We start from the raw sequence: 27,392 nt of genomic DNA, 5'->3' as shown, positions 1-27,392 counted from the left end.
TTCTATTCTGTATATATGTTTATATATAATTTATTTTCAAATACAATTATATAATTTATATTTTCAAAATTTTCTAATTTTACGATTCAAAATTGATAAGCTGTGCGTATAATTTGTACAACATTTAAAAATTTTCACAAATGTAAAAATGCAACGAAAATTTAATTGTCAAAGCGTAGTTTTAATTATTATATAGTAAATATTGGGGAATAAAAAGATGACTAATTTCAATATTTTTGTAAATACGCAAATATAATGAATTAATGCACTCACCGGTCGTTGTATCCTACTTAAGAACGCTGTCAAAGCTGTACCTAGAAAAATTAATATATAATTTAATTATTATAAATTATACGTTGTATGTATATTGATTATATAAATTGTGTGTATAGCATTTCAATTATATTTATATTTAAATAATTGTACTCACTAAGTAGGATATTGTAGTTTGTTCTACTGCAGACTGTGTTGTGGATTTCACTTTAGACTGTCCTGCATCAGTTCCGTAGAAGAATCGATGAACATTGGAAACTTATTACACACACACACACACACACGCACATATCATTGTTGTGATCGCATAGATTTACATCTATGATACAACGATCGATGTAGATGTTAACCATGAATACTCGCGGTAATACGTTTCGGCAATCGCGCATTACTTTATCTAGCATCAGCACTTCTGAAAAAGATTCGCATTCGTTATTCATTTACAGATATGCATTGATATGAATAAAATGTATGATTAATCGAAGCATTCGCGCTCCAAATGTTCCGAACTGATATACGTACAGATATACTGTCATGGCGATTAAAAAGATAGCGCGCGTAGTATTTGCATATAACGTCGGTATGGTTGATCATATCGATCACAGATAATTCAATGCACGCCATCTCTCGATCATTGTTACAATTACTAATCCGCGTCTGTTCAAAACGGAGACCGCGAACGTTGCATGATTCTGCATATATTTCGACTAACGGCGAACCGTCGTTTGACTCTCAAATGCTTGTGATAATTGTCTTTCTGGCAATCGTCCATTTACTTTCATTAGCATGCTAATTGACTTGACAAATAGCTGTACTTGTTATGCGCGTAGCGAGCATAAAATAACTCTTTAAACATAAAAATCTCTTTTTACATGAATTGTATATTTATGATTAAACTGCTAAACTATTGATAATTTGTCATCAAATACAAACATTCGTACTAATACATTCCAACAATCATACATTATTTTAATCGATACATCCAAATACGCATAAAATAAAGCTTCCAACATAGAAATTTGTACTTACTGAAACTGTAGATCTACGAACCAATTGTGAGATCACCGCGACGAAATCACAATGCCGTTTGTCACAAATACATTGTAAATAATGCATTTTGGCAATTACACGTCACTTTAATCGGTACACCAGCAAAAATTTAGACTTGATACACTTGCGAACACGGATTAATATAGCTAAAAACGCGATTAACAGCGGAGCGTTCGTACTTCGCGTTCCGAACCGATGCATGTAGAGGCATTATGGCGACCGAGACAGTGGCGCGCGCAACGGATTTTGCTCTAATTAATCTGTTTACCCGCAACTTATGAATTTGGCGGTGAAATTATTTAAAGTTTTATAAAAAAACGCCGAATAAAGCATTATCAATAACAACATAACACACAATAAAAAGCAGTACCAATTATCATAACTTGATGAAATGCATCTAATTTTCATCCAATATTTTAGTCATTAGTAAATATATCTCAATATAAAAAAACAGTCGAAAGATGAATATAACATTAAGTTATAGAAGTCCTTAAAAGATACATTTTCTTATTAGCATCTCGTACATCAGACAGAATAAATCCTTAACATCTTTAAAACGTCAATCAATTGATATTATGTATATTGCATGTATATTGCATGTGTATTGCATAAATATATGAGCTTTAATTAAGAAATCAAAAAGCAATCAATTACAAATTTCCTGAAAAGCTGTAAACAAAAAAAAGAATAAAAGAACATAGTGCAAAAACTTTATATAGTTACAAATAATTAACATTTAGTATATTTTCTACACAATTTTATATTTAAAAATAATTTTTAAATCATGTTTAATTAATTTTATAATACGGATTTTATTCGTATTTAATTATTAATATAAAAATTACATATTTTTCACAAAAATTAATAATTTGAAGATAAAAGTTGATGATTCTTAATATTTATATGTAAGGAATATTCTGGTCCTTTTTAAAAAGTTGTTTATTAAAATACAGCAACTTTGATTTAAAAAATTATGTAGTGTTACTATTAAAGTGTTGTACAAATAAAATTTCTACATTGTATGACATAAGATGTGATAGAAAACTAATAAAAAAAAATTGTATACTACTAATTTATATTTTTTATTCGTGCTAAATTTGCACTGTACTGTTATTGTAATAGCTGATTAGACCAATTTAGTACGAATATCTAGTATAAATTAGCTAATGATTAAGTGGATCACAATTATATTTCGATATATTGATATGATTGAAATTTATATTATTACTCATATTCATAATATATTTCGTGTAACGGCACGAGTATTTATCCTCAAAATGTTGATAAATTAATGCATAAAAAAATAAATAACATTTTATGGACTTATCTGAAATAAGAAGTTCAAAAATATTTGTTACTTACATACTTAACTTATGTGTTCAAACGATTCATTACTAGTATTACTGCTAGTCACAGAAGAATGTCTAGTTAATTGTGGCAACTCAAAATGCCACTTTGAATCTTTATCTGTATTAAGTTCATTAGCTATTTCATAATTTTGCAAGGGTAACCTTGATTTAATGCCTAAAGTTGTAGGTCGTTTAGTAGGATCATTATCCAACATCATTTTGAGCAAATTGTACTGTAAGAAAAATATTTTATCATATTATGTGTGTAATAATAGTTAATAATGAGAAAATTAATATTTTCAACTATCTTACCTCAGTAGTATAAATGTCTGCAAAATTTTTTGGAAAAATAAGTTGTTTCAGATTTGAAAGCGCCACTATTCTTTCCATATCAGTAAAAAATGGTGTAAGAAGCTCAAAAAAAATTATTCCTAAAGAATAAATATCTACTTTATAGTTGTACATTTGGCCACTTATTTGTTCAGGTGACATATATAAGTGAGTGCCAACACACGCAGTATGTATACTATTTTTAAAAGTAATATTTTCATTCTCGGGATCAGATATACAGATCTCATCGCAACTTTCAGTCATTGCAGTTACAAGGCCAAAATCGCCGATTTTTATTTTATTATCGTAAGCAAAAAATATATTCGATGGCTGAAAAACAAAATCTTATTAGAAAATAAAAGATTTAATTCATAATCCATATTTCAAGTCTGACATTACCTTCAAATCTCGATGAATTAATCCTTGTAAATGGACATATTCCACAGCACCTATTATCTGTTGAAATATATTTAACACCTGGAAAGGATCTCTTGCTGATGTGTGTTGCTTCAACCATTCCCTGAGACTGAGTCTTTGGCACAATTGCATTTGTATATATAGAAACATTTTTGCTGATTTTTGTTTGTTTGATTTGTTATTTAAATCTGAGGAAAAGAGTTTCTGGTGTTCGTATTTTTCTTTCTCTAGCACACTATTATCAGTTGCTTCAAATACAATACTGTCGGAATGACTGGTATCCTTAACATCAGACAATTCTTCTTCAGTTTCGTTTCTTGAAGAAACCAAGTTTGAATTGTCAGTACTACAACCATCAATGTAAATTGCATCTGTATCGTATTGCTTGCTTGATTTTTCAAATACAACAAATGAATCATCATTAACATTTTTATTATTAAACTTTAAAGCATCGAGTGCATTTTCTATGGAAGACGGATCAGTATGTGAAACATCGATGCATACAGAACCGTTAAGTCTTGTTTCAGTCTGAGTTATTTCTGAAGGAAATCCAGATGAAGATTTTAGCTTATCAATCCATTGCTGATCGTGTTCTTCTTGCCATCCACAAGGAGGACATTCTAGCCAAGCATTAAAATATCTCACAATATTGTGATGATCCAACTTAGCTAATGCTTTTACTTCCCTCATTACACGTTCTCTCGAATCTCCACTGAAAAATTTCTTTTATAAAATTCTTACTCAATTACAATCCTACTGTCAAGTTCTGTTTGTTTATAAGTGGAACTAGACGCTAGCAGTAAGTTTTTGAAATTTAAAGAAATTTTAAAAAAATCTCCGCCAAATAATTGAAAATCATAATAAAAAATTGTAATAAATTTTATAATTTTATTGATTTAAACAAAACATTACTAAATATAATAAAGAAATTAAAATATTGTTCTTCGAGAAATCGTCACTTTTACAATATAATCTATAATCAATCTCTATCTGCTAAAATTTAAATTTTATTCAGAACTGTATCATTTATAACAGAAAAAAAATCAATTGAGAACTTACCTATTTGGTAAGGCAATTCTTTTGATAGCATAATTGCAATCATCAATTTTATTTTTTGCTTCAAAAACCACACCATATCCTCCCTTTCCTAAGCAATCAACTGGCTCAAAGTCCGTTAAATAACGCGATTTAAAATTATTTATATTTTCACTGTCGCCATTAATTAAATCGCTCTTTTCTATCTGTCCTTCTATTATAGAGGGCTGAAATATAACACTCATTTAGAATGAATCAAAATAGACCAAAAAAAAAAAGAAATATATTCAACAACTATTAAAAGTATAAAAAAATATCAAAATAAAATGGAATACAATTTATAAATTCACTTACCAACAATACAGTATTTTTAGTTTTAAAAATTGTCATTACATTATTGTAATAATTGTTTAAGTCACGAAGTATGAAATGTGGCATATACAGATAATTCAACAAAATAGCAGCAAGTGTTATCATCAACATTCCCTTCCTGGATAACAATATGACACCAAGTTAAAAATATAACAATATGTATGTTAAAATATATGTATTATTTTGTGTGTACGTGCACAAACACAAAGTAGTATTGCTATTTTATAAAAGAACTCACCACTTAATCCAAATTATCACTTGTATTTGATCTGATTCCTCATCTGTCTCTTCTGTCGTATAAATCGAGATAGGTTTTTCTTCATTGATATTAAGCATATTCATGTTGCTACGATTACATTGATCAGTTAGCTGATTCTTTGAATATAGGTAAAATCCATTACCTACAGAAAAATATATTGTATAAATTTGTCCATATCAATAATTTTTAATATTGATATGCACAAGTATTACCATTAATATATTCTGAATTATATAATACAGATAATGCAGTTGTGCTCTGTATTTGAGTTGCTTCATCAGAAACTTCATTGTTATCCTCACTTAATGAAGTACTTGTAAGTGCAGTTTCTAAAATCATATTAAAAACAATAATAATAAAAATCAACTTTGTAAATGTAAAGCGCATAAAATAAAATATATAAGTTTAATTTTTATACCATCAGCTGGATATGGCTGCCATGGGTATCTTGTGTGTTGAACACGTGTAGAAAACAAATCCAAATCTGAATTCTGAAGATTGAAATTTTCTTGCACGTATAATTGTTTTTCATGCATGCCTAAATATAAACTTGGATTGACTGTAGAATGTTCTGATCCCCAGGTCCATTGAGAGCTATCGAATAAATTAATTTGTTCCAAAGATCCTTTATTCGTAGAAGTTTTAGATGCATTTTCACGCCATATTGTGACAATTGGAGAGTCAAACTAATAAAAATAACAATTTTTATTATTCTGCACATATTAAAAAACTATAATTATATACCAACCTTATGTTGCCATAACTTAACAACAGGATCATTTTTACTGACAGCCCAAATCAAACCTTCTGGAATAATTGCTTTGATTTCTATATTTAGAGCAGTAGCTTTATTGGAGCAATAAATATCTGCAGAAGGTGACAACACTAAATCATGTTGTCCAACACTAAAGTTCCACCTTTAAATAATAACATCATGCTGTTTATACATATTCAATTTCTTTAGTAAAAATAAAATTACTTATTTTAATTTAGTTTACCTTTCAATACCTGTAAGAGCTTCAATAGCTCGCACAGTTTGTTGTAAACGTTGAATAATAAGTAAATCTTGTTCTTGCTCTAGATATCCTTCACGATTTGTATTGTTTTTACACCCATCAACATTGCATTCATATAAAATTTGTCCTGTACTGGCTGATACACCTATTTAAGAAAATACTTATTTTTTACATTTAGAAATTTAAGCACGTAAAATATAGAAATATTCTTCAGTTACTGTTTTTTTAGTGAAAAAGTATAAAATCTTTATATTTATTATACACGCAATATTTCAAAATTATAAGACAAGTCCAAGATTTTAAATTAGCTAAGTACTGTAAGTGTAACATCCTATATATTTATATGAGAAAACTTACCATAGGAATGTAGCTCTTTACCACCTGAGAAGACTAAATCATCAGAATAACGATATGATGAACGCAACAATTGATCTGTGGATATTGGTACATTTTCCAAATTTTCTCCATCAAACTTATACAAAGCACCATTCAAAGATGGGATCAGACGTATCCATTGTCCATTATTATTGAGCTAAATTAATTATTTTCAAGTGATAAATTATAATTTACAATAATAAACAAATTAAAATTATCTTTTAACTTATAAATGTTTCATTACTTCTCTGCGATGAATATTAGATGATAACATTGGTCCATCATTGAAATCCAAAGTCCACAGCTTTTGTCCATGATTAGCAACATCAAGAGCAGATATCTTTCCATCCAATGTACTAACAAACACTAAACTGTAAAATAATACATTTCTCTTTATAAATCAAAGATCAAGATTCTGACATGCAGTTGACATTTTACTAGGTTTATAATTTTAACCTTCAAATTATATAGATTTATTTTTTATATATCAATTATTACAACTTTGAAACTGATTATGAATAAAAACCTAATTTACAAACTTTTAAAAGTATAAATTTAATATTTATTTTATCTATTGAGTTTTCAAAATTCTGAAAAGATAATTTAAAAGGTAATAGAAGGTTAACTAATTACATTTGTTAAATTTATTTATTCTCTTTCCGTATACAAAATTATATAGAATATTTTGAAAAAATGATCAAATCTATTCAAAAATAAAATTATTCCTGTTAAAATATTACTGAAACTTGCTTTGTCCGTCGAAAAAAAATTAAATTACCTGCGAGTACTTGTCGATTCTTCACCGCATAACTTCAGCTGTTCTGTATTAACAGCAATGTTATCAGCAGAAACGAGAAAATATGCGATTGTGAATAACAGCGGGAAATAATGTGTTTGCTGCCACATTTTCTATATGTGAAATTGATCGGCATTTATATACGTCATTCTGACGCGTACGTTTTAGGCGCAAATTTCATCATAACGCTGGATTAGCACGAACAGAAGCGATTGATAAACACCTATTGGATAACCATCCAATAAAAAGAAACGAATTGATGTTACTGAGGACGAATACAAATAACGGTTTTTAACACTCGTGCATCAACCAGCCTTAACTGATAATGTGTTTTATAACCACGTTTAACCACGATTAGATTTTCGTAAACTGAGTCATGATACATGAATATATAGAGGTCATAATGCATATTTGGATTTTAGATTTCAAAATAGTGCCATCTGTTAGCATTTTTCAGCGTGCAAACCATTTTAGTTGAGACTCAAATCATTGTTAGCCAAGACTTAAACCTAAAAATGGTTTGAGTCTTGGCTAAAATAGTTTGAGTGTTGAAAAATATCAATAGATGGCATTATTTTAAAAATTTCACAGTTCATAGAGTGAAATTGAGTGAAAAGCATTGACGGTGTCAGCTTCTCAGCGATGTCAGAAGCTTTGTAACATTCGTTCGATCGTACAACAATTACACAAGGCAAACTTTTACGGCAAGGTTTACAAACTTCTTGTCAATTCGAAAAGAAAGTCTGCCTGTTGCGATCGTGACTCACTTCCGCTCGCTACGTCACCGTTGACGAAGGTGAGAAGCTTATTTGCTCCCTACGCAACAAGCTATAGCCCGTCGGACACCGCCTGTACGTGGATCCGCATATATAGTTATCTCTCGTTCCTTATTGCTGCTCCCTGTTGCCGGAAGAGCATCCGACGATGGTGAGTATACAAGAAGACCGTGAGGAAATACAAGAAGTGTGTCGATGATAAGTCGTCAGCGAGCTAGCACGATGAGCATGCGTCTAAATGAATCGCTACGTATGTATGTCCGCAGGCGTCTTATTCCGAGGATCAGCTGGCCGGTAAGTGAAGGCGACTGTGTACAGCCGTGGAGTGAGATCGAGAGAGGACGAGGGGACTCGTGAACAAACGAGAAAGCCGATGGTCCGTCGCGCTCTTCTCCCCAGGCTTTTAATTCAGGTCAAGAATATCCTCGCCTTTTTAGACGCACCCCTGGCGCGCGCGCACTTATCGAGGACTACCTTTTATGGCCTGGTATTTGAAAGCGAGTCACCGCCGTCGTCCGTGACTTAATCACGCTCCCGCCTCCTCCACTTCAAACTTGCCGATTATTCTTGGTTTACTCTCGCGAATTAGAGATCGGCCGATATAAGACGTTCACGACGTGTTACACAAAATTCGCGTCACAAAATTCTAGTGATTGTTAAGTGTCAAATATTATCTTCTTACAAAAGTGCAGAATGTATGGGTTTAGCTATCAGGAGCTAGCTAATAGAATGATGTCCTCAATAGAGGGTAAACCTATTCTTGGTTTAGAATATCAGTGGTTTGTCATACTCGAACAATTTAACTATAATGCGAGCTACTATAGATTTAGACAATGGAGAGACAAATAAAATCTTTATTCCACTCTGTTTGTAGAATAACTTTATGAAAATTTTCACAAAGCAATGTCAATCTTTTCTGAAATTATTTTGTGCATATATATATATATATATGTGTGTGTGGTGTTTATTATTAAGTATCTAAAAGTATATTACTATAGAATTCCAGGAGGCGTTTCAATTGTTTGATAGCCGTGGAGATGGAAAAATCCATGTCTCTCAAATCGGTGACGCATTGCGCGCTCTTGGCCAAAACCCGACCGAGTCAGATGTAAAGAAGTTCACTCATCAGCATAAGCCAGATGAGCGTATCAGTTTCGAGGTCTTCCTACCAATCTACCAGGCAATCAGCAAATCCCGTACCTCAGATACAGCAGATGACTTTATTGAAGGCCTACGTCATTTCGACAAGGATGGAAATGGCTTTATATCTTCTGCGGAATTGCGACACCTTCTGACGACGCTTGGTAAGTACTGAGTGTACTTTTCTGAAGAAACATATGTACAGGATGTTCATTATGCATCATTACAGGAGAGAAGCTCAGCGATGAGGAAGTGGAAACATTACTGGCAGGTCATGAAGATTCACAGGGTAATATTAATTACGAAGATTTTGTCCGCCAAGTGATGTGCGGCTAAATAGCTACTTAATCGTGTAAGAGAGTATTATTATTACCGTCGTTTATATATTTTGCCATTATTCGTCGAGTTGAAGCATTTTACTTTTGAAATATCATATCATAGCATGTGTACCTACAGTGATCTGTCTCGAGGGAATCCTAACGCGAATATTATTTTGTTATGTATTGTGGGAAGGAGGTTTATCCTTTTTAGAAGAGTCTAAATTAGTTAAACAATGGTAGGTAAAGAACAATCTAGTGCATTGTGCCTTGACGTATACTCCGATTGACGAGCATTTAGTGATAATAAGACACACCTCTTGTGCGACCTTTAGCAAGATGTCTGAATTCTGCAAACATTCCAAATTTTTGTATGATAGACTTGAAAGAAAGAGTTAAGGATATTCGGGCTTCAAAGTGAGGGTCGAGTATTTTGATTTACGCCAACATTTACCGGCCATGTACTTCCTCTCTTTTTCTCTATCGAGTTTAATATCCTGTGTATAGTTAAAATGTACTTTCGAGTATTTTTCACCTCCCATTATGTGTCTTAGAAAAAGTATGCAGAGTATTGACTTTATTTATTTATCCATGAGCGTAAATGCGCAAAAAACAATATTGTACATTATAATGAATAAAAAATTGCTCCAAGAATTTGATGTGCAACTTGTTTGATTATTTTCTTTATGAATAAAGCAGAACAGTTTGTGATAATCATCTGATGTAAATTCTTTGTGCGACTTCCAGATTATACATATATGTGTTGATTGTGAAAAATTGGATTATGATTTCTATCACAATTTTCTTCTAATCTGTTTATCAGGTGAGTATTTAGAAATGAGATCTGTTCTTAAATTTTTTAATAATGATTAAGAAAATCTCTTTGTTTTTAATTGCATTTAAAAGTCCGCAATCGGCGCATGTGCGTACACGTGGGAGTCTATCACGCATTTGATTCGTAGGAGATCCTGATTCAACGTCACGTGGCACAAAGCGGTGCTCTATACAGGGCACGCGTCGACCGTAGCTCCAACAGTAACGTTTCGTGCGTCCTAACGGGAGTTTCTGATCTTGCGCGTTCTATCGTAGCGAAAGTCGCCACAATCAGTCTTCGTTGTCGCAATCGTCAATCGCTGTTCCAGCAAACATTTCGCGGTGGAGCAGTACATTTAAAGCCGCCAAAATTTTACGAAGAAAGAAGTATGAGTATTAACTCCAGTCTGTCGTTAAGTAATAGTGAAAGTAGTAAAAAGCCGACGATGCCGAGTTTAATTTCCAGTAATTGGTGAGTAGCAATCCATACAACTGCGCCATTTTTGTCCTCGCCTTCCCAGCGGATCGCCATCTTGCATGTCGCGTCCTGATCCGTGTTTTTCATTCCTTCTGCTGTTTTCTCTTCTCTCTGTCTCTCTCTCTCTCTCTCTTTCCTCATCTCTATTTGTAAACTATCGTATCTTATTTCGTGCGACCATTATCGCGTGATGTCCCTTCGTCAAGCCATCGAAATGCGAGACAGCTTGTGTCAGGGGCATATCATTCGCTTGTCATTGAATCGCTAGGAAGAGTGGTTGGATGGAATAACTCGAAATTATCACGCGCCCCTCTTGTTACCCATAATAATTCGAACGTACAAGCAGACATTCCTTGAGAATCATTCGTGGTGAAAACGGAATGTTCGCAGAAATCTCGTGTATGCGAAGTTGATTTAATCGCGGCCACGTGACAGCCCAGCTAGAAATTTCTTTTCCGTATATTACGGTATACCGTCAATAGCATTGTATTATCAGCTGTTCCGTTAGACGTTTGCGTTGGAAGTGCCGTACATTTCTAACGGCGTAATAAACGTCTTTGTCTTCCTCGGATAAATTTTCCAGAAGTACAATTCATATCTAATCGTATCTGATATGTTACGATTTACAGTTATATTTGTAATTAAAGAAAGAAAATACCAATGCTATCTTCTTGTGACTGATTTGTGATATGATTACACATTAATGAAAGATAACGAATATGTTTGGTTTGGCTTATAATTGGCTTATAATAATCATTGAGTTTAAAGTACATTTTTATTGAATCTTATCAAAAATTAACTACTAAATCAGTAAGTATTACTCTGATACATTGTCACTGTTTTATTTAATTGCATCATAATGTATAATATTTAGAGATGTGTTTATTTGGAAAATATTTATTTAGACAAGATTTAGACATCATTTATAATACTCTTCTCTTATCTAACACAGCTATGGAACTTTAAATTTTGAAGGGACGAGTTACTCTCGGTTAAATCTAAAAAACTATCAGCTATAACTAGCTACGATGAACTAAAAATATAGATTTTCTTTTTTTTATTTGTTGCGATTAGTTACACAGACATGGTTCTTGTTTCTGTATATTTAATGAACTTCTGAAATAACATGCTCCGAAATTGCATAGCCAAAATTCCAGTATAAAATGCGTGTTATCTTTAGAAATGTTGAAATCTGTAAACGAGATAAAGAGCACAGTGGTTGCAGACTGTTGTCAGCTATCTAATCAACGTTGCTCTTTGGAAAACAAAAATAAATGTATTAATGCACCCAGAGCACTTAATTGATGATTATTTATAGTCATGTGATTTTAGATGTAACTGTACATTGTGGTAATCGCAACCATCTATATTTTGCTGCATCAGCTGCATATGACCCCTGTCATAATAAACGGCAATCATTAAGCTTCGTAAAAACGATATTTGTAGCAACTTTAAACTCTTTTAATGCAGTAAAAAAATAAGTCAAAATATTTACAAGATTATCTGAATTAAAATCTTTGCAATAGCTCTATTTGAGAGCGTGTATTCGATTTACAGAGCGAACCAGAATGATTTGATTATTTTCATATAAAAAACTAAAAATATCCTGAAAATTCCGAAAGATAACGACTGATAAAAATGTTTTATAATTACACTGTGAATTGCAAATCATACTATAACAAATTATAATAAAAGATTTAAATTACTTCACAAATAACGGAAACAAAGAGGACGAGTGATTTATTTGTTTTTTTTTTTTATATAATGTTATCACGTGGAAAAACGTAATGCGTCGTTAGAGTAGCGACATTGGCTTTGTGCTTTCTTTTACAACGTCAAGTTCCGTCTCGGTCAATCGATATACAACCAGCATTACCGCTTTATCTCATGTTCCATCTTTCGACATGTGATATTTTTCCGTGCAAAATACAGTTTTATAAGCTGCAAAGTGAATTTATTTTCAATTCATCGTTTTTTTTTTTTTTTTTAAATTCAACGGTTACATCGTTAAAATAAAGAGAGAAATGTGCGATGAATTATTTGGATTGGTATTTTTTGACGGCGATAATAAAACGATATGAAATTGATACGAAATTGATACGAAATTGTTGCTTGTTAAATTGCGATAATACGCGGACAATAGATAACATTTCATTTCATAGTTCAATTATGTTAAATAAATTGTTTCGTCATTATAGCTTTGGCTATCGTAATTACGTAAGGTTTGTGTATTTATAATTATCAGTAAATCAATAATGTTTAGTAAATAAATTCAATAAATTGCATGATACATGCAATATCCGATTATACTGTTCTATTATTTTCTCGCTTTTATTGATTAAAGAGTTATTCAATGCAGTTTACAACTCGATTAGAGAAATCTATCGCAATACCATCGGTCACATTTTGTATTTCTAATATAAATTTATAATCGATTTTTATACATTTTTGGCCAGATTATTCTTCGCACATTGCGCGCATTGTATACAGTAAAAAAATATTCTGTTACTAAACGTCTATTATCATCTTGTTGTATACATCTTGGTCTTACGTAATTCTTGTTAGTCAGCAAATTAAACTTATGTTAGCCTATTTCTCTATTGGACAGCTGTAACAGCAAGTTGTCTTTTGTCCATATACATGCAACAATAGTAGATATCGAACAAATACATAAGTAGCGAGTGACGTAAATATCAAAGAAATGTTCACATCTCTATTCTTGGTTTCTTCTTTTTTCTTTTTGTATTTGCAATTGGATTGTTACGTATTATTTATTAAAATAAGCACACGTACAGAATAATATCAAAAGTTTCGATATCAACTTTAGTGATTAATTCTTAAACAAACTGTTATTCACAACTGTTAATCCTTTTCCTTTTCATATATCTAATTGAAAATTGTGCCAAACAAATATAAACACTCTAAAGTTCTACGTTCAATGTTATCTACTTTAATATAAGTTACGTCGCTACGCTTGAACAGTTGATAAACCATAAATTATTTCGAAAACACGTCGTCTCATGAAAGAGTACAATTGGTTGATATAATAGAGGCTTGATGTAATATAAGCCTCTAAGTAAATATTCGTCAATCGACTCAGAGAAGCTTCTAGAACGATTGAACGCGAGCAGAGCTCACGGAAAACACGCGAGATTGCTGCGTCAAAACGCGTCGAGAACGACAATAAAATTCTAGTTAATTGTCTGTTAGTTTTTTTGCCCGCAAAATATGAATATATTATTTCTTTTAAATTTAATAACGTAAAAATTTTCTTTTTTTCTACGTATCAATATTCGTTCAATCATGTGCATAGTCGTGTTTTATCTCATTCTGACATATCACAGCGGATGTGTATTAAACACTGCGCTATATTAAACATTCAATCGCAAATAGATGACCTATTGTCACGTTCCGTATGTCGATAACATTTGAACTTGAAAAACTGCTTTAATTATGACTTCGAATTGCAAAAAACAGATGCAAATATAGGTTTGATATTATAATTTAGAGCTATATAAAATCTATCGTTATCATCACATTATTTTAGATCAAACTTCATGTATAATGAATAGAACATATCTGATTGCTCGTTTTATTGTAAGGGTTTATAGCTAATCGTCTTACAACAATAAAAAGATAATAAAATCCTCGCATAACTGACATTGTTGATACATAATAATGTTATTTTTTTTATACGGTTTTTTCATAAGTCCAAAGAATTAAAAGCTCAATCTCTGATACTGATTACAATCAGCGTTTTAAATATCGACATGAGGAAAAATTCTAAGTACTGATAGTATATCAGTATTGTATTGTAACACACTGACTCACGCACTGATAATTTCTGATGAAATATAAATATATGAAACATCGAACGTGATTATTTATCGCGCAAGGATTCTTAGGATGAAAGTACGATGAATGTCCGAATTGCGTATTACAATATAAGATAATATTCAGAAGATATTAATATTATTATTGTGTAATTCTAAAATTGACTATTCGCGTTATCTGTTACATCGCATGCAAGTGTAGCGATGAATTCTTTATAAATTGTTGCACGACAGATTCACAATTAAACGCTCATTTACGAAATGTTGTTGCGAATACACGTTTACACGGCGCTGACGTAGTCCGATGTTTCTCAATATCAAAATTACATCAGTAAAATTACATTGGCGCGTGTCGTGAAGTGCGGAACAGCCAAAAGTACAAAGATGTAAGCAAACCCGATCGGTCAAATTTCTCTTCACAACACACAAATTTGTGCTATCCATTTGGCGCGACGCCCGTTTTAATGACGCCGTCGACACACGAGCGACAATACGCCTTAGCTAGCGCGGTATCCCGCGCTACATCCGCGTGCACCTTATAAATCGCATACATCTGCCGCGCGGTGCGGCAGTTGCTTATTTCCCCTTGAACCGTGAATTCCGCTCTAGTTTTTTTCCCGGGACGATCTAACTGCCGCAGGCACGACGCGACGTCGATCACTCACCGCCGCACGGAGAGGTTCCGAAGACCCTCTATCTCTCGCTACATCCTGCGGAAATTTCCGCTGAAAGGTCAAGGTAGACGTCCTATACTTTTTTTTTCTCTCGAACATTCTCGCGACGATCTCGCGAAATGGCATGGTGTCAATAATTATAATTATTTGCCGCTGATAATGTTTATTACGTCAATCGTGCACTTCGCCGCACTTGTTAATAAGAAGACAGAGCACCGCGGTTCACGGAAGTATCTGTCTTTTCCAATATGCTGATTTAGATTTAGGAGCTTGTGGGAGAAATAAATCTATCCTGAACTTACATAAACACTTCATTAAGAATTTCTTGGCAGTAATCTACTGCTTATGCTTCAAATACGTCATCCTCTCTTTAAAGAACAGCGCTCTATCTTGCGATGCCGATCGGTTGTTTGTATATTCGTTGAAAAAATAAGAATTCTTATATTAATTTATTCTTTTTCTTCTTTTTCCACTATCTTCATTCACGCTTATACATATCTTTATATTCTTGTGTCTTGTATAATTTTGATTAGATAAGATTTTTATTTATTGAATGAGCAGTACATTTTTCATTTTAATATATTATCTATGTGTGAAGCTTAAGATTCACGTTTCTAATTTACGAAATGCATGTTCCAGTGAAATGTCTAGTAAATGCATGGACGAGAATCTGGAGGAAAGCTCTAGGCTGCAGCAACATTATTGTATAACGCTGGGCGTGGGGCCTCTGTGGTGGTCCTGATGTGCCCCATGCCGCATTGTCTGTATCCACAGTCAACACAGAGAGCCGCGGCGTGGGGATCAAGCAGAGTCAGCTCTCTGTGAGCTCCCACATTGTGCAAGTATGTATTTTTCCGGCTTAAAGATCCTGGAAACCAAAAGCGACAACTCATTTGTGTGACAAATGTAAAATAAAAAATATTTGCCCGATGAACGAATAAAATTGTAATCCCAGCATTTTATTTTATTTTATTTTTTTTTCAGGAGGATGAATTATTGAAAGCTGTGAAAAGCAACGAACCATTGCGTCTAACGTTCACTCTCCACTTGACTGAAAGCACATCCGTCGAGTGGGAGACCGTAGCATGGCGCCGCTGTCTATACATTCGTGTACCGAGCTGCCTTCTGCCCGAAGGGTCAAAAGAGGGCTTTGTATCGCTGCTAGAATACGCCGAGGAAACACTGCGCTGCACCAATATCATTGTTTGCCTCCGCAAAGATAGATCAGACCGAGGTACTTGTCGCTTGCCGTTCTTCGATACAAACGTCCAAGACTTTTGTGTTGACGAGAAAGATTCACCGTCTAAATCATTCTGTTGTTATGGTCTAGCAATGCTGGTTCGTACCTTCATGTTCTTGGGTTTCACGGTCCTGCCGCCAAATCATGCTTTGGTACCGCCAGGCAGTGACGCCGGCAATCTCTACATGCTCTATGCCATCGAGTAATCGGCAAGCAGCTCGGCCCTCTCAAATTTAACGCGCAGGTATCGACTCGGGAGAAGAGATGATGAAATTTCTTAATCCTGCGACTTTATCTTTATTATTTACAATTAACCGCTTTTTATTTACTAACCAATTTTTCTTTCCATCTTTTTTATTATATATTATTATATATTTATTTATGATTTTAATTATTTATTTTGATTTTGTTGTGTTTTATTGCAGGTACCAAGCAAGTAAAGTAAAAATTCTGGACGGAAAACGATTGGAGAATTCTAAAACTCATTTTTTGTTTGTTTCATATACTTAAAATTTTTTGTTGTACATATAATTAACATTTTTGTTAGTTTCAAATTTAAAAATTTGAAATTTTTATGAGGATTTGTCGAACATCAAACACAGATTTGCTGATCGAACAAAAGAACAGAAAAAAATGATGGCGGAGAGAAAACCTTTAGCGTTAAATTTAAGAGGTTTGACGGAGAAGCAGAGAAAAAAAAAACACATAGTCGCGAATACGTAGAATGCGTATATAAAAGGCTTTCGATGGGTATATCGATTCATTCTCTTGAACACAATGTTAATAACTCTTATAAGAGTATATAAATTGCTGACAAAGATTCCCACGTGAAGGAATTTGGCAGAATTTGGATCCGCGCTTGAACAACTGTATGTGGTGACAAAACTGTCAAATTTTAGAGAAAATTTTATTATCGATATATCTCGATGTTAATTGTGGCAGATTGGGTATCACCACTTTACTCTTCGTAATATATTTCTTATTATTTATAAGTATTATCAACATGTGTAATCTAGGTTGTAATATCTGTTGTGCTAGTGTCGGTAAGTTCATTCTCATCGAATTTTGACTACTGTTCATTTTAAAATTGAAAGATTAATAGACTGGCATTCTTTATGAAGATGTCATAATTCTTTATTTTCATTCATAGTTTCGTGCATAGTTCAGTGAATTTGTTTATGCGTTAGAAAATAACAAAAGTATAAACTAAAGAAGAAAAGAAAGTTTTATCCACTGCACTTTCGTAGAGTGTAAATCCATAAAAGATTTGTATTTTTTGCGAAATATTGGATAAAATATTTTCTAATTTAGGCCGTTACTTATGCCATTGTACGGATAGCAGAACTTCATGAATTTGGAATTCAAATTAGAAACATCACACAAACATTTATATTATATTATATTAATAATCGGAAATGAAGAATGATATGACACGCACATATATTTTCCTAAAGATATTCAAAACTGGAAGGTACAGGATTATTAACTTTACTTATCGTTATATAAGTTCTACTATCTTATTAAATATTTTTGTAGGTTTTTAGGTATTAGTGATAGTACATCTGGTAATTCCCAATCAGTTAACATTAGAGAAATCTTGCTAATAAATGCATTCTTTAGTGTTGACTTGATAACAGACATGAAAAATATAAAAATACAAAAAAAGTGAAAAATATCTAAAAAAGAATAAAAAAATGTTATTAGCTTATTAGAAACATACGTAGAGATAAGTACAGAATGACGGATTATTGTATGTTAACTTCACGCAAATAATTATCGACTTGCCTCAAGTTTTTAAACTGATAAACAATTCCGTGCGTTTTACCCCGTCAGTTAGTATTATATATTCGTACCCTGACCACACACATACACACACATGAAAAAAGTGAATATGTATGCTAAGTTTCTTATTCATACATGAAAACATAATTGCTATAAATAAACATTTAATAAAACCCTCTATATTGTTACTTCTTGTTCACCAGAAATGTTTATTTTAAACATTTATTTAATTAAATTACTGGATTTTAGGTGATGGTTAAAAATAAAACATAGAATATGCAAATAATTTTGTTTAATATAATAATTCTTGTGGACAAAATCAATATGTCGTAAGCCTTACATTATAATTGATGATTTTCAATGTAAAAGAACTCATAAATACTTTATAGAATTGTCTTTATATATTTTTTGCAACGTATCACTATAAGCTTTGAAATTGGTATAATAGTTTTTCAATATTTTTATTATTGTATATGAAATTATATATGAAATTACGTTATCTCAATTTAAGCAGACAAGATATTACACTATATATCAGAAACAAATTGCATAAATTGGAAATCAAGCTGTATTTATTATTATGCTATCATTTATACTATTCACTAATTAAAGGGAAATATGTAAACTTGTAATATGTAATGTTTTATAATAATACGATAAAATACGTGTGTGTGAAATAATTAATTGAATACAATTGATTGAATTAAAATTTTTTTAGATTCTAGAACTATTTGTAGCATCTTAAAAGTTTTGTTCCACTCAAACATACAGTTCTATTCATAATGTAGTTGAAGTATTATACAGTAGGTAAAAAAGTATTTGCATACTCCGTGCATTGCATACTTGAAACAATGATTGAAACTATGATAATGAGGCATTTTATAAGAACCTTGTTCCACGCAAAATTATTTCCGGAGAGTAGTGTGTGCAAACACTTTTTTACTTGTACATTTTTATTTTACGTAATTTTATATCTGTTGCCTTATTCATCTTAATAGCGATTACATTTTTCATTTCCATGTCACTTTAATTGCGTGAGTGGGATTTCTCGTATGCATCACATTCCTATAACCAATTTAAAGCATGAAAATTAAATGGATAAGAAGAGAAATGAAAAAAAAGTTATACAAGTAAAAATATATTACCTCAGACTTCGGCACTAATCCTAAACTATCAAGCATACCAGACTGTGTTGATTCGTCAACAGGATGTGCCGATGTTCTTTTACATTTTATCAAATGTCTTGCTGCAATACAATATTTAATTTAAATTAATTGCTAACAATATTGAATGTAAAAGATTACAATTATTATACCTAATCGATTGCCATTATTCGACGTGTAACCGCACAGACATTGCAGTTTTTTTTCTAGCGGGATGTTAATTAAAGGAGACGGCACGATCAGACTGGTCTTCGGCCTTTCATTGTGGATTTGTTGTTGATGCTCTTGAAACGCACGCCAACAACATGTGATGTAACGGCACTGTTGACATCGTTGTTCGCCTCTGTTCGTTAAATAATATATAAGTATAGTGTCTGTAAGACATAAAAACATTGATTTTAGAATATGCTTACGGATAATGTTCTTCTTCGTCGATGTCTTCTTCGCATTCCTGGCATGGCAAATATCTGGTGCAAGTATTCACTGTGATCGGCCCGGTACTCCATTTCTGTATATTTTCATCTGGTGGTAATTCGGGGAGTGGACTGTCTATAGTAAATCGTATTATTTCTGGTCGCTCTTTTGAAATCATTATCCCGCTGTTGCTAGCAGAGTATGGTATTGCCTCTGTAAACATTTTTTTGCTATTAAATAATGAAAATTACAATTTATATTCAAAATAAATTGACCTTTTGATCCAAAGAGGATCTTATATTAATCTTGATAAAGTTTCCTAATTTTGTTAACATTTGGAGTTCCATATTAATAGAATTCTTTAATATCTTTATCGTTTTAAATATTTAAATAGATATTTACTTGAATTAGAAACACAGTCATGTAATTCTCGTTGGTGCATCGTTAACAAACTCTTTTGGTTGAACCAAAGACAACATCTAGAACACTTATTGCCTTTTCCTTGATCTCTTCTTACAACATGTCTTTGCATATGCGACAAATAAGCGTAAACGCTAGACGTGCTCGGGTTGCCCTCATTTACAAATTGTATTACCTTTTCACAATAACAACATTTGTTTAATCCATATGGGAATAAAAATCACATTTGCGCTGCAATTCTTTTATTCTTACCTTGAGGCAATAAGGACATTGCAGTCCTTCACCCTTCTCATGAATTTTATAATAATGATCTATGACGTCCTTATGACTAGACGTGCGATAACTGCAATTTTCACATCGATATGGCATTTCGGAAGGATAATGCATCATTAACAAGTGGTCAATTAATGATTTGCTCTTTCCTAAATAAGAAATACGTATGAATGCAATTATCTCGCGTACGGTATATTTTATTAATTTTTTAAATAATACTATTTATTTTATTTTCTTAATTGCAAGTTGTTATAGATCGGGTGAAAAATGAGGATGAATTAACTTACCGAATTTCTCTTCACAAATAGCGCAAACTAGCATGAGACCGTCGGAAAAACCGAAATTGCTATGTGTTTCCGCCACATGAGTAAGCATCTGGTGTTGTGATGAAAGTGCGGTGCAACAGTATCGGCATACAGACAATTCTGATTGACCGGGTACTTGCGGAGGTACGTGACTGACCATATGTTCCATCACCTCGACATTAGACTTCATTATCGTCGTACAGAGGAAACACTAAAGCAAACAAACACTATAAAGCTAGAAATTATGAAACCAACAGTATGATTCGCTTGAAACAAACCTTGAAATATAACGAAGACTTGTGTTCTTTTAACATCAGATTCTTTTCACCTTCCATGGTAGCATAATATAATTCTTGTAGTTGAATTTGCTCTTTGTCGTTTTTACTTTCTTTTTCTTTACTACTCTTAGGATCAATTGCAATCCTTTTTGGTTCTTGTTCCGGAGTTGTTACAGTATGCATTCGCTTTCTTCCTCGTTTTATGCCAGATTTGGTTGGAACAGTTTCGGCAGTTTTTGTATTTTGAGATGATGCTGCATCATTTATTGAAGTTGCATCTTTCGGTGATATCATTGATGACATTTCAGTTGATAAAGGTATGCTTGAGTAAGACCAATCTTGAAATGGATTAGAAGCTATCTTTGCCAGGCGATCTAGCAGACTTTCATCTAAAAGGATATGTAATTTGGTTACTTGATGATGTAGAAATATATATAGAAAATAAGATCATGAATTATTATGCTCTTATTGGTGACGCATTTATTTTCTACTCACTGAGGTCGATTCTAGTTTGCTCTGCGATATGCTTGATTATATTGTCAAACGCACGTTCCGACGAAGCACCATATGTCTCCCTCCATATTAATTCGTCTAAGAACTGTTGTATCATTTGCCTACTAAGCAAACTTAATGTGTTCTGAAACATTCTTGGCACAATTTTTCTAAGATATTCCATAATGTGAAAATTACTCAAGATATTTCTAATATTCTGATCTGCAAATGCAGACTGCACGACGTGATTGTAGCCCATATCATGTAAAGTACTTTTATCAACAGTGAAATCGGTCATTATTTTGGAGTCTGTATGGACCCATTCTTTTAATGGATGTAGGATATTATTAAATCGTCTTTTGTACGACCTGTTCCCGTCTTGCATCGGGTCACAAGCGCGTAATCGTATGTCCAAAGTAGTCGGATCTAAAACACCAAGGACCTCGACTTTCACCTAAATGTGAGATCAAATTTATCATTACATAAACAATCTCTATTTTGGCAAAACGAGAATATCAAGATTATTTACTTGTCGCAAATGTCCATCTTGTGAAGTGGTGCCTAAGCTAATCACACCAACTTGTATCACTGAATTCTTGCCACCCATCTTACGGGTTTTGTCCCATATCGCTGCTGTACAAATACTACGTAGATTTGTATAAAAATTTTTCAGATATATATTTGATACTTTTACCCAGGAAACTACATTTTGCACATTGGTTTGACAAGCCCAATGATAGATTAATTTTAATAACACTGTAGGTGTGTAAGGAGCTCCTTGGAAGATAGAACCGGAAAAAACGGATACAAATCTGTCGGGACAACAATTGGATATCCAGACATAGCCACCAGAATAAGGAAATGTTCCTTGATCGCTGTACATTCCTAATTTGAGTTTAATTTTCTGATAATTTGAATTGTGTTGTATACAATACGAACAGTATTGTTCTGATTTTACTAAGCCATGTTGGATTAACCATTCAGCGAATTTTGTGGCGGAAAACATAAGCACATTCTTAACTTTAGAATCTGAAAAATTTCATTATTAATGCAACATGTGTAAGTACTATATCATTATAGAAAGGTAAAAATAAAAAATGATACCTACCTAATGCTTGTCTTTCTTTTTGTGCAATTTGGAGTACGACATCTTTGTTACGTAAATTTGGTCTCGCAACCACTACTAAGGATGGAAAAGTTCGGCCACCAGTTGTTTTGTTAAATGTAAATTCTCTGCCATCAGGTTGGTTCTTCTTGACTTCGTCAATCTGTTCGCCGACTGTAAAATATTTTGCAATGAATAGAATTATATTAAATATTAAATGCTTCTAAAAATAAATAACATTGTCCAGTTACAGGTTTCAACCTGCATTATTGCTGCCAACAGATATTCCTCCTATACTAGTGTGTTCTGTAGGTCTGACAGTTGATTGATTCGCTGTCTGTTTATTGACAGTTTTTATCCTCAGATTTGTAACACCTTGAGTGGTTGTACTAGCTGAGACATCAATATTAATTTCTTTTGTTAATCATAGACTTTTTTGTTTTAGGTTTTAAACTTTGTGGGAGAAATTAATTTAAATGATATAATTACCCTTACTTGGTGTAACAACATGTGTTGCTGGTCCAGACTTTGATCTTACATGAGTAACCACAGGTGTAGACTATAAAAATAAGATAAAAGTATAAATGTTTTTTTAGTTATCACACAGCAATAATAAAACTTGTATTTGTAAAGATTATACCTCTTCTATAATGTCAGGCTGTTGTACTTGAAGAACTTTTGTCCTACGTCCAGACCTGGTATACTTGTACTGAAGAGAATTAATATATGGTTAATGTTTAACATCAAATTTAGATTCAGTAATAAAAAAGATATAAACAAAATTGCTAATACATTTTCTTGTTGAGTTTGTGCTGCAGTTGAAACTACAGATGTAGTCGTAGTAGTTGTACCTGAAATAATATTATCTTTCAGTAATTTTCAACGCAAATCTCAGCTTTTATTAAGCTTGTTACCTTGCGTTTGTGTAACAGGTCCTAAAATGACTCCCATACGTGGATCAACTACTAGCTGAATATTTCCCTGGGAATATTCCTTGGAATTCCTTGGTAATACAAGTGGACATTCACTTGTATTACCAATATTTAGTTTGATTGGTGCCGAATTCTTATTTTGTTGAGCCTAAAAACGAAGCAATATTTCTATATAAAAATGTTTATAAATTTATATTTTTTATTATACTGTATATTACACAATTTCTAGTGTAATACTTACAACATTTAAAATTTGAGAATTGTTCTGAACTACTGTTGGGGTTGCTGTTGGACCTGAAGGTCTGCAAAAATCAATAAATTATTAATTAGTTATTAATTAGTTTTATATCATAATCTCAATCTTGTAATTAGATACTTACAATGTGTACTGATAACTACTTACAGCTCCTGCTTGAGCTACCAATTTACCTCCATAATCATTAATTATTTCTTTTAAGATAGTTGAAACCTGATAGAAAGAATCAATATATAATATGTCACAGAAAAAATTGATTATCACATAAACTTACTTTATCACAATTCTCTTTAAGTTTTATACTTGATCTCAATTGTGCTGCGCTAAGAGGTTCCTCTGAACATTCCAAGTTCAACGTCATGTTGAGTGGACGAGATTTTAGGACAGAACGTTTATATAGCTGTGGCTTTGGCATTTTATCGGCACTGACAATAACTTTAAAAAATTAAAGACATGAGATATTTATTTAAATTAAAGCTAATTCAGCATTGTTCCAAATGCAATGCATAAAAAATTAATGTATACAGCAAAATAAAGAATGTTTAGTAGAAATATTTAGTACATATTTCATTAGTAATAAATTTAATTATAAATCGTACAACATAAAAAAGATAATAAAGATTTTCTTAATAATAGAGATTTTTCTAACACACTAATTGAAACATTAATTACTATTAAAGATTTTGCAGGATATAAAAAGATTGAATATCCCCACTATCAGCCCGCTAGTGTCGCTACTATCTCCTACAAAAAGACTTCCGATCGTTCGGCGTCGATTATCTCAAAGAAAGATAAAATTGGGTCCTGATATCACGTATCTCTCACGGCGGCTCTTACCTGTCGTTGCACCTGACTGTAAACGTAAAGGACAGATTTTTTACTACATCGATAGAAGTACACCGACGCACAAAACTTATTAAAACTAATCAAACAACACAATAACCTAATCACCGGAAAACCAGGCAATTCGACGCCTCACTCGTTTTCGCAATAATCAGGATAGATAGCAGCACCGATCAACTATTTGAGTTGATTCATGTAAACTGTCGTTTAGGCTGCTATCCTATATGTGGCCAGACTTGAGACGCGAGAAGCAAGCAGCACGAATGGAGGGGGTATCGCATCATGCGCAAGCTACCTAAGATTTTAGTCAAGATTCAAACCATTCTAGCCAAGATCTAAACCATTTTAGTCAAGACTCAAACCATTTTGAATCTGTTTCGCAAGTTCTCCCTCTTGTATTATGATTCAGAAATGTATCGATATATAAATACTTAACGATAAAAATACTTAAAATATTTTTTTTATTGATTAATACATTATCTATCTATTTTTATTTTTCTCAATTTTGTTTAATTATTTACTTTATTAAACATTTAAGATGTTAAATTGTCAAACGCAATTTAATATTTATTAATATTCTACATTTCCAAGTTTATCTGATTAAAATGAAGGTTTACATGCAGTTGTGCATTTTTACAAAGATTGCATTCTGATATTTACTACCAGTATTAAAATCTATAGTTCATGTGTGGCAGTGAATATTGGAATGCAGTCCATTTTGTTTCAACAATCAAAATAATTCGATATAACTATAAAGCTACAAGCCTTGTTTCATGTGGAAAGATATATATAAACGAGCCAAATTCCATAAAACTGTATTTTAATGAATAATGTTTATTACTAATGCAACGATACATTTATTTATTGCATTAGTTTCAAGATTCTTAACAATAAAATGAAATGATTTCTTCTGAGATCACATATAAAAAAGATAGCTTCCAGTAAAGTAATTACTTAATTATTTCCATGCAAATAATTTAATAAAGCGAGATATATTATTATGCAATCTTATGTAACCATTTCTTAAGTTCCTCAATATCAACTGGTGCTTGAGGATCTTTATGAAATGCATGTGATTCTGCGAAGTCAATCTGCGAGTCCAAATGCAAAAATTCAAAATCTTTTCCCTGTCTTCCAAGAAAGACATTAGCAGATGATGCGTCTGTGGCTTCTAATTGACTAGTCTTTGTCATTCGCAGCAAATTCATTTCCCTTTCTAACAGTGCTTTTATCACTGAACATCCCTTGGCCATTGTTTGATCTTGCTTGTTGCATAGTATAAGGATAGGAACATTTCTTTGTATATCGGGATCTGACAATAAGTTATACAAATATCTGTAAAAAATATATGAATTATTTAAGACATTAAAATTTAGTCACTATTTCAATATTATGTACAATATTTTATTAATAGTGTATTAATAGTAATTTGAAGTCAATTCTGTCAAACTTTATACTTACTCAGCCACATCTTTGATTTGTGTTTGGATAGGAACTGAATCAATCACGTAAACCAAACCTTTAGCAAATGATTTATACTTATCGAAGTACTTATTACGTAATCGTTCATCTCCGGGAATATCCACTATTCTCAAAGAACTCTAAACAAATATTTCTATCAGCACAATTATAATATATATGATTATAGACTTAATATATCACTTAATTGCTTAATATTTACATTGTTGATTGCGATATCTCCTATATTTTCCTTAACAGATGTGTATGTTTTGGCAAATTTGGAATTTATTAACCTTGCGTAAATTAATGTTTTTCCACTGTCACTGAGTCCTGTTAGAAGGATACTACGGCCTGCGGACCTCTTCTTGCGCCAAAGTGCAAACAAAACTATAAATACAATTATACAATTTATAAAATATACAATTTTTCTTGTATTAACTTAATCAATTGTCAATCAACTATCTATAAAGCAAAGTATAGAACTTGTCTAAATAAAAAAAAATATATATATTTTTATTCTGAGTTAAAAATTCCTGTAAATTCGGACAATATTTAAAAGCACAGCAAATATATGAAACAATCATATTGTCAAATTCATAATGTAAATATTGTACAGCACGTTTAATATAGTTTTATAATTTATGAATAAACATTACCTAACGTTATAATAATAGCAAACACAGCAGCTAGTATGCCTAGCAACTCTGAGTTGCCATTTTCTTCCAAAAGCGGTTTTATGTTTTTCTCCATAATTGTAATTTATAATGTTTTTGAGTCTTGTATTTCCTTATGGTCATATGTTTATAACAAATTGTAACAAAACTTGTTTGAGGTTATGCACAATACTACATTAAGTTGTCGAAGAAACGTGGAACTTCCAACAATATCATGCGACGTCTATGCAAATCGTTCTAAAACTATTGATAAAGTCGATAGCTTATCAATAAATTTAATCAACAATCGATCACAATCCTGGAGTAGAATATTCTTTAGTCGATAAAACAAACAACTTCAATATCTTCGTAAAATTAAATTTAGTTTACCAAAATTTTCTAAAGATGTCGCTACCTAAAGTGTTAGTTGCGCAAGCATTTATGGAAATGGCGGGAAGAAAGATAGTTTGTA

General features: G+C 32.2%; 5 protein-coding genes across 11 annotated transcripts; 2 read left to right on the top strand and 3 right to left on the bottom strand.

Annotated features, from left to right (window-relative positions):
• Nucleotides 1-1,813: 1,813 nt before the first annotated feature.
• LOC105672692 (eukaryotic translation initiation factor 2-alpha kinase-like) lies at nt 1,814-7,654 on the bottom strand. 2 transcript variants are annotated; one of them, XM_067356288.1, is made up of 14 exons: nt 7,255-7,654; nt 6,721-6,847; nt 6,459-6,633; nt 6,084-6,246; nt 5,834-6,002; nt 5,504-5,771; nt 5,298-5,414; nt 5,065-5,227; nt 4,809-4,944; nt 4,479-4,681; nt 3,402-4,131; nt 2,985-3,332; nt 2,686-2,905; nt 1,814-1,992 (listed from the first exon to the last, which is right to left on the bottom strand). In XM_067356288.1, the coding sequence occupies exons 1-13, from the start codon at nt 7,380-7,382 to the stop codon at nt 2,690-2,692; spliced, it is 2,943 nt and encodes a 980-aa protein (XP_067212389.1). In that variant the 5' UTR covers nt 7,383-7,654; the 3' UTR covers nt 1,814-1,992; nt 2,686-2,689. The 2 variants fall into 2 exon arrangements, with proteins under 2 accessions (XP_067212389.1, XP_012223213.2); XM_012367790.2 differs by lacking the exon at nt 1,814-1,992 and having other exon boundaries at nt 2,245-2,905.
• A 211-nt stretch (nt 7,655-7,865) lies between these two features.
• Nucleotides 7,866-10,159, top strand: Mlc-c (Myosin light chain cytoplasmic). 2 transcript variants are annotated; one of them, XM_012367791.2, is made up of 4 exons: nt 7,866-8,199; nt 8,315-8,342; nt 9,047-9,352; nt 9,418-10,159. In XM_012367791.2, exons 1-4 carry the CDS (start codon nt 8,197-8,199, stop codon nt 9,522-9,524), a joined length of 444 nt encoding a protein of 147 aa, XP_012223214.1. In that variant the 5' UTR covers nt 7,866-8,196; the 3' UTR covers nt 9,525-10,159. The 2 variants fall into 2 exon arrangements, with proteins under 2 accessions (XP_012223214.1, XP_067212423.1); XM_067356322.1 differs by lacking the exons at nt 7,866-8,199; nt 8,315-8,342 and adding an exon at nt 8,370-8,796.
• A 5,784-nt stretch (nt 10,160-15,943) lies between these two features.
• Nucleotides 15,944-18,503, top strand: Oda (Ornithine decarboxylase antizyme). The gene is given in 5 exon segments (XM_012367750.2): nt 15,944-16,042; nt 16,044-16,145; nt 16,288-16,537; nt 16,634-16,787; nt 16,969-18,503. Coding segments are annotated over 4 exon segments (564 nt in total). The 5' UTR covers nt 15,944-15,946; the 3' UTR covers nt 16,750-16,787; nt 16,969-18,503.
• LOC105672691 (uncharacterized) lies at nt 17,984-25,004 on the bottom strand. 5 transcript variants are annotated; one of them, XM_012367786.2, is made up of 21 exons: nt 24,907-25,004; nt 24,801-24,816; nt 24,238-24,398; nt 24,088-24,176; nt 23,949-24,009; nt 23,690-23,855; nt 23,568-23,626; nt 23,416-23,484; nt 23,265-23,334; nt 23,037-23,189; nt 22,779-22,949; nt 22,200-22,699; nt 21,674-22,124; nt 21,179-21,567; nt 20,883-21,111; nt 20,575-20,744; nt 20,305-20,497; nt 19,902-20,115; nt 19,641-19,831; nt 19,471-19,571; nt 17,984-19,390 (listed from the first exon to the last, which is right to left on the bottom strand). In XM_012367786.2, exons 3-21 carry the CDS (start codon nt 24,376-24,378, stop codon nt 19,352-19,354), a joined length of 3,456 nt encoding a protein of 1,151 aa, XP_012223209.1. In that variant the 5' UTR covers nt 24,379-24,398; nt 24,801-24,816; nt 24,907-25,004; the 3' UTR covers nt 17,984-19,351. The 5 variants fall into 5 exon arrangements, with proteins under 5 accessions (XP_012223209.1, XP_012223208.1, XP_012223211.1 ...); XM_012367785.2 differs by having other exon boundaries at nt 24,801-24,989; XM_012367788.2 differs by having other exon boundaries at nt 23,037-23,168; nt 24,801-24,989.
• A 616-nt stretch (nt 25,005-25,620) lies between these two features.
• SrpRbeta (signal recognition particle receptor beta) lies at nt 25,621-27,171 on the bottom strand. Its single transcript, XM_012367751.2, has 4 exons — nt 26,924-27,171; nt 26,488-26,654; nt 26,268-26,407; nt 25,621-26,141 (listed from the first exon to the last, which is right to left on the bottom strand). The coding sequence occupies exons 1-4, from the start codon at nt 27,015-27,017 to the stop codon at nt 25,805-25,807; spliced, it is 738 nt and encodes a 245-aa protein (XP_012223174.1). The 5' UTR covers nt 27,018-27,171; the 3' UTR covers nt 25,621-25,804.
• Between the last annotated feature and the right edge of the window lie 221 nt (nt 27,172-27,392).

This window comes from Linepithema humile, chromosome 5 (assembly GCF_040581485.1).
Source record: "Linepithema humile isolate Giens D197 chromosome 5, Lhum_UNIL_v1.0, whole genome shotgun sequence".
Taxonomy (NCBI): domain Eukaryota; kingdom Metazoa; phylum Arthropoda; class Insecta; order Hymenoptera; family Formicidae; genus Linepithema; species Linepithema humile.
This window is presented reverse-complemented; position numbering and strand designations above follow the sequence as displayed.

Excerpts from the sequence above, each read along its gene's own strand:
- LOC105672692 (XM_067356288.1), bottom strand. The coding sequence starts at position 7,382 with ATGTGGCAGCAAACACATTATTTCCCGCTGTTATTCACAATCGCATAT. Across the intron at positions 6,247-6,458 it reads TAAAGAGCTACATTCCTATG|GTGTATCAGCCAGTACAGGA; the intron begins GTAAGTTTTCTC and ends TTTCTTAAATAG. Across the intron at positions 5,228-5,297 it reads TAATTCAGAATATATTAATG|GTAATGGATTTTACCTATAT; the intron begins GTAATACTTGTG and ends ATTTTTCTGTAG.
- Mlc-c (XM_067356322.1), top strand. The coding sequence starts at position 8,742 with ATGTATGGGTTTAGCTATCAGGAGCTAGCTAATAGAATGATGTCCTCA. Across the intron at positions 8,797-9,046 it reads AATGATGTCCTCAATAGAGG|AATTCCAGGAGGCGTTTCAA; the intron begins GTAAACCTATTC and ends ATATTACTATAG. Across the intron at positions 9,353-9,417 it reads ACACCTTCTGACGACGCTTG|GAGAGAAGCTCAGCGATGAG; the intron begins GTAAGTACTGAG and ends GCATCATTACAG.
- LOC105672691 (XM_012367786.2), bottom strand. The coding sequence starts at position 24,378 with ATGCCAAAGCCACAGCTATATAAACGTTCTGTCCTAAAATCTCGTCCA. Across the intron at positions 23,485-23,567 it reads CACAAACTCAACAAGAAAAT|TACAAGTATACCAGGTCTGG; the intron begins GTATTAGCAATT and ends AATTCTCTTCAG. Across the intron at positions 20,745-20,882 it reads TATTTGTGAAGAGAAATTCG|GAAAGAGCAAATCATTAATT; the intron begins GTAAGTTAATTC and ends TTTCTTATTTAG.
- SrpRbeta (XM_012367751.2), bottom strand. The coding sequence starts at position 27,017 with ATGGAGAAAAACATAAAACCGCTTTTGGAAGAAAATGGCAACTCAGAG. Across the intron at positions 26,655-26,923 it reads TGCTATTATTATAACGTTAG|TTTTGTTTGCACTTTGGCGC; the intron begins GTAATGTTTATT and ends TTGTATTTATAG. Across the intron at positions 26,142-26,267 it reads CAAATCAAAGATGTGGCTGA|ATATTTGTATAACTTATTGT; the intron begins GTAAGTATAAAG and ends TATTTTTTACAG.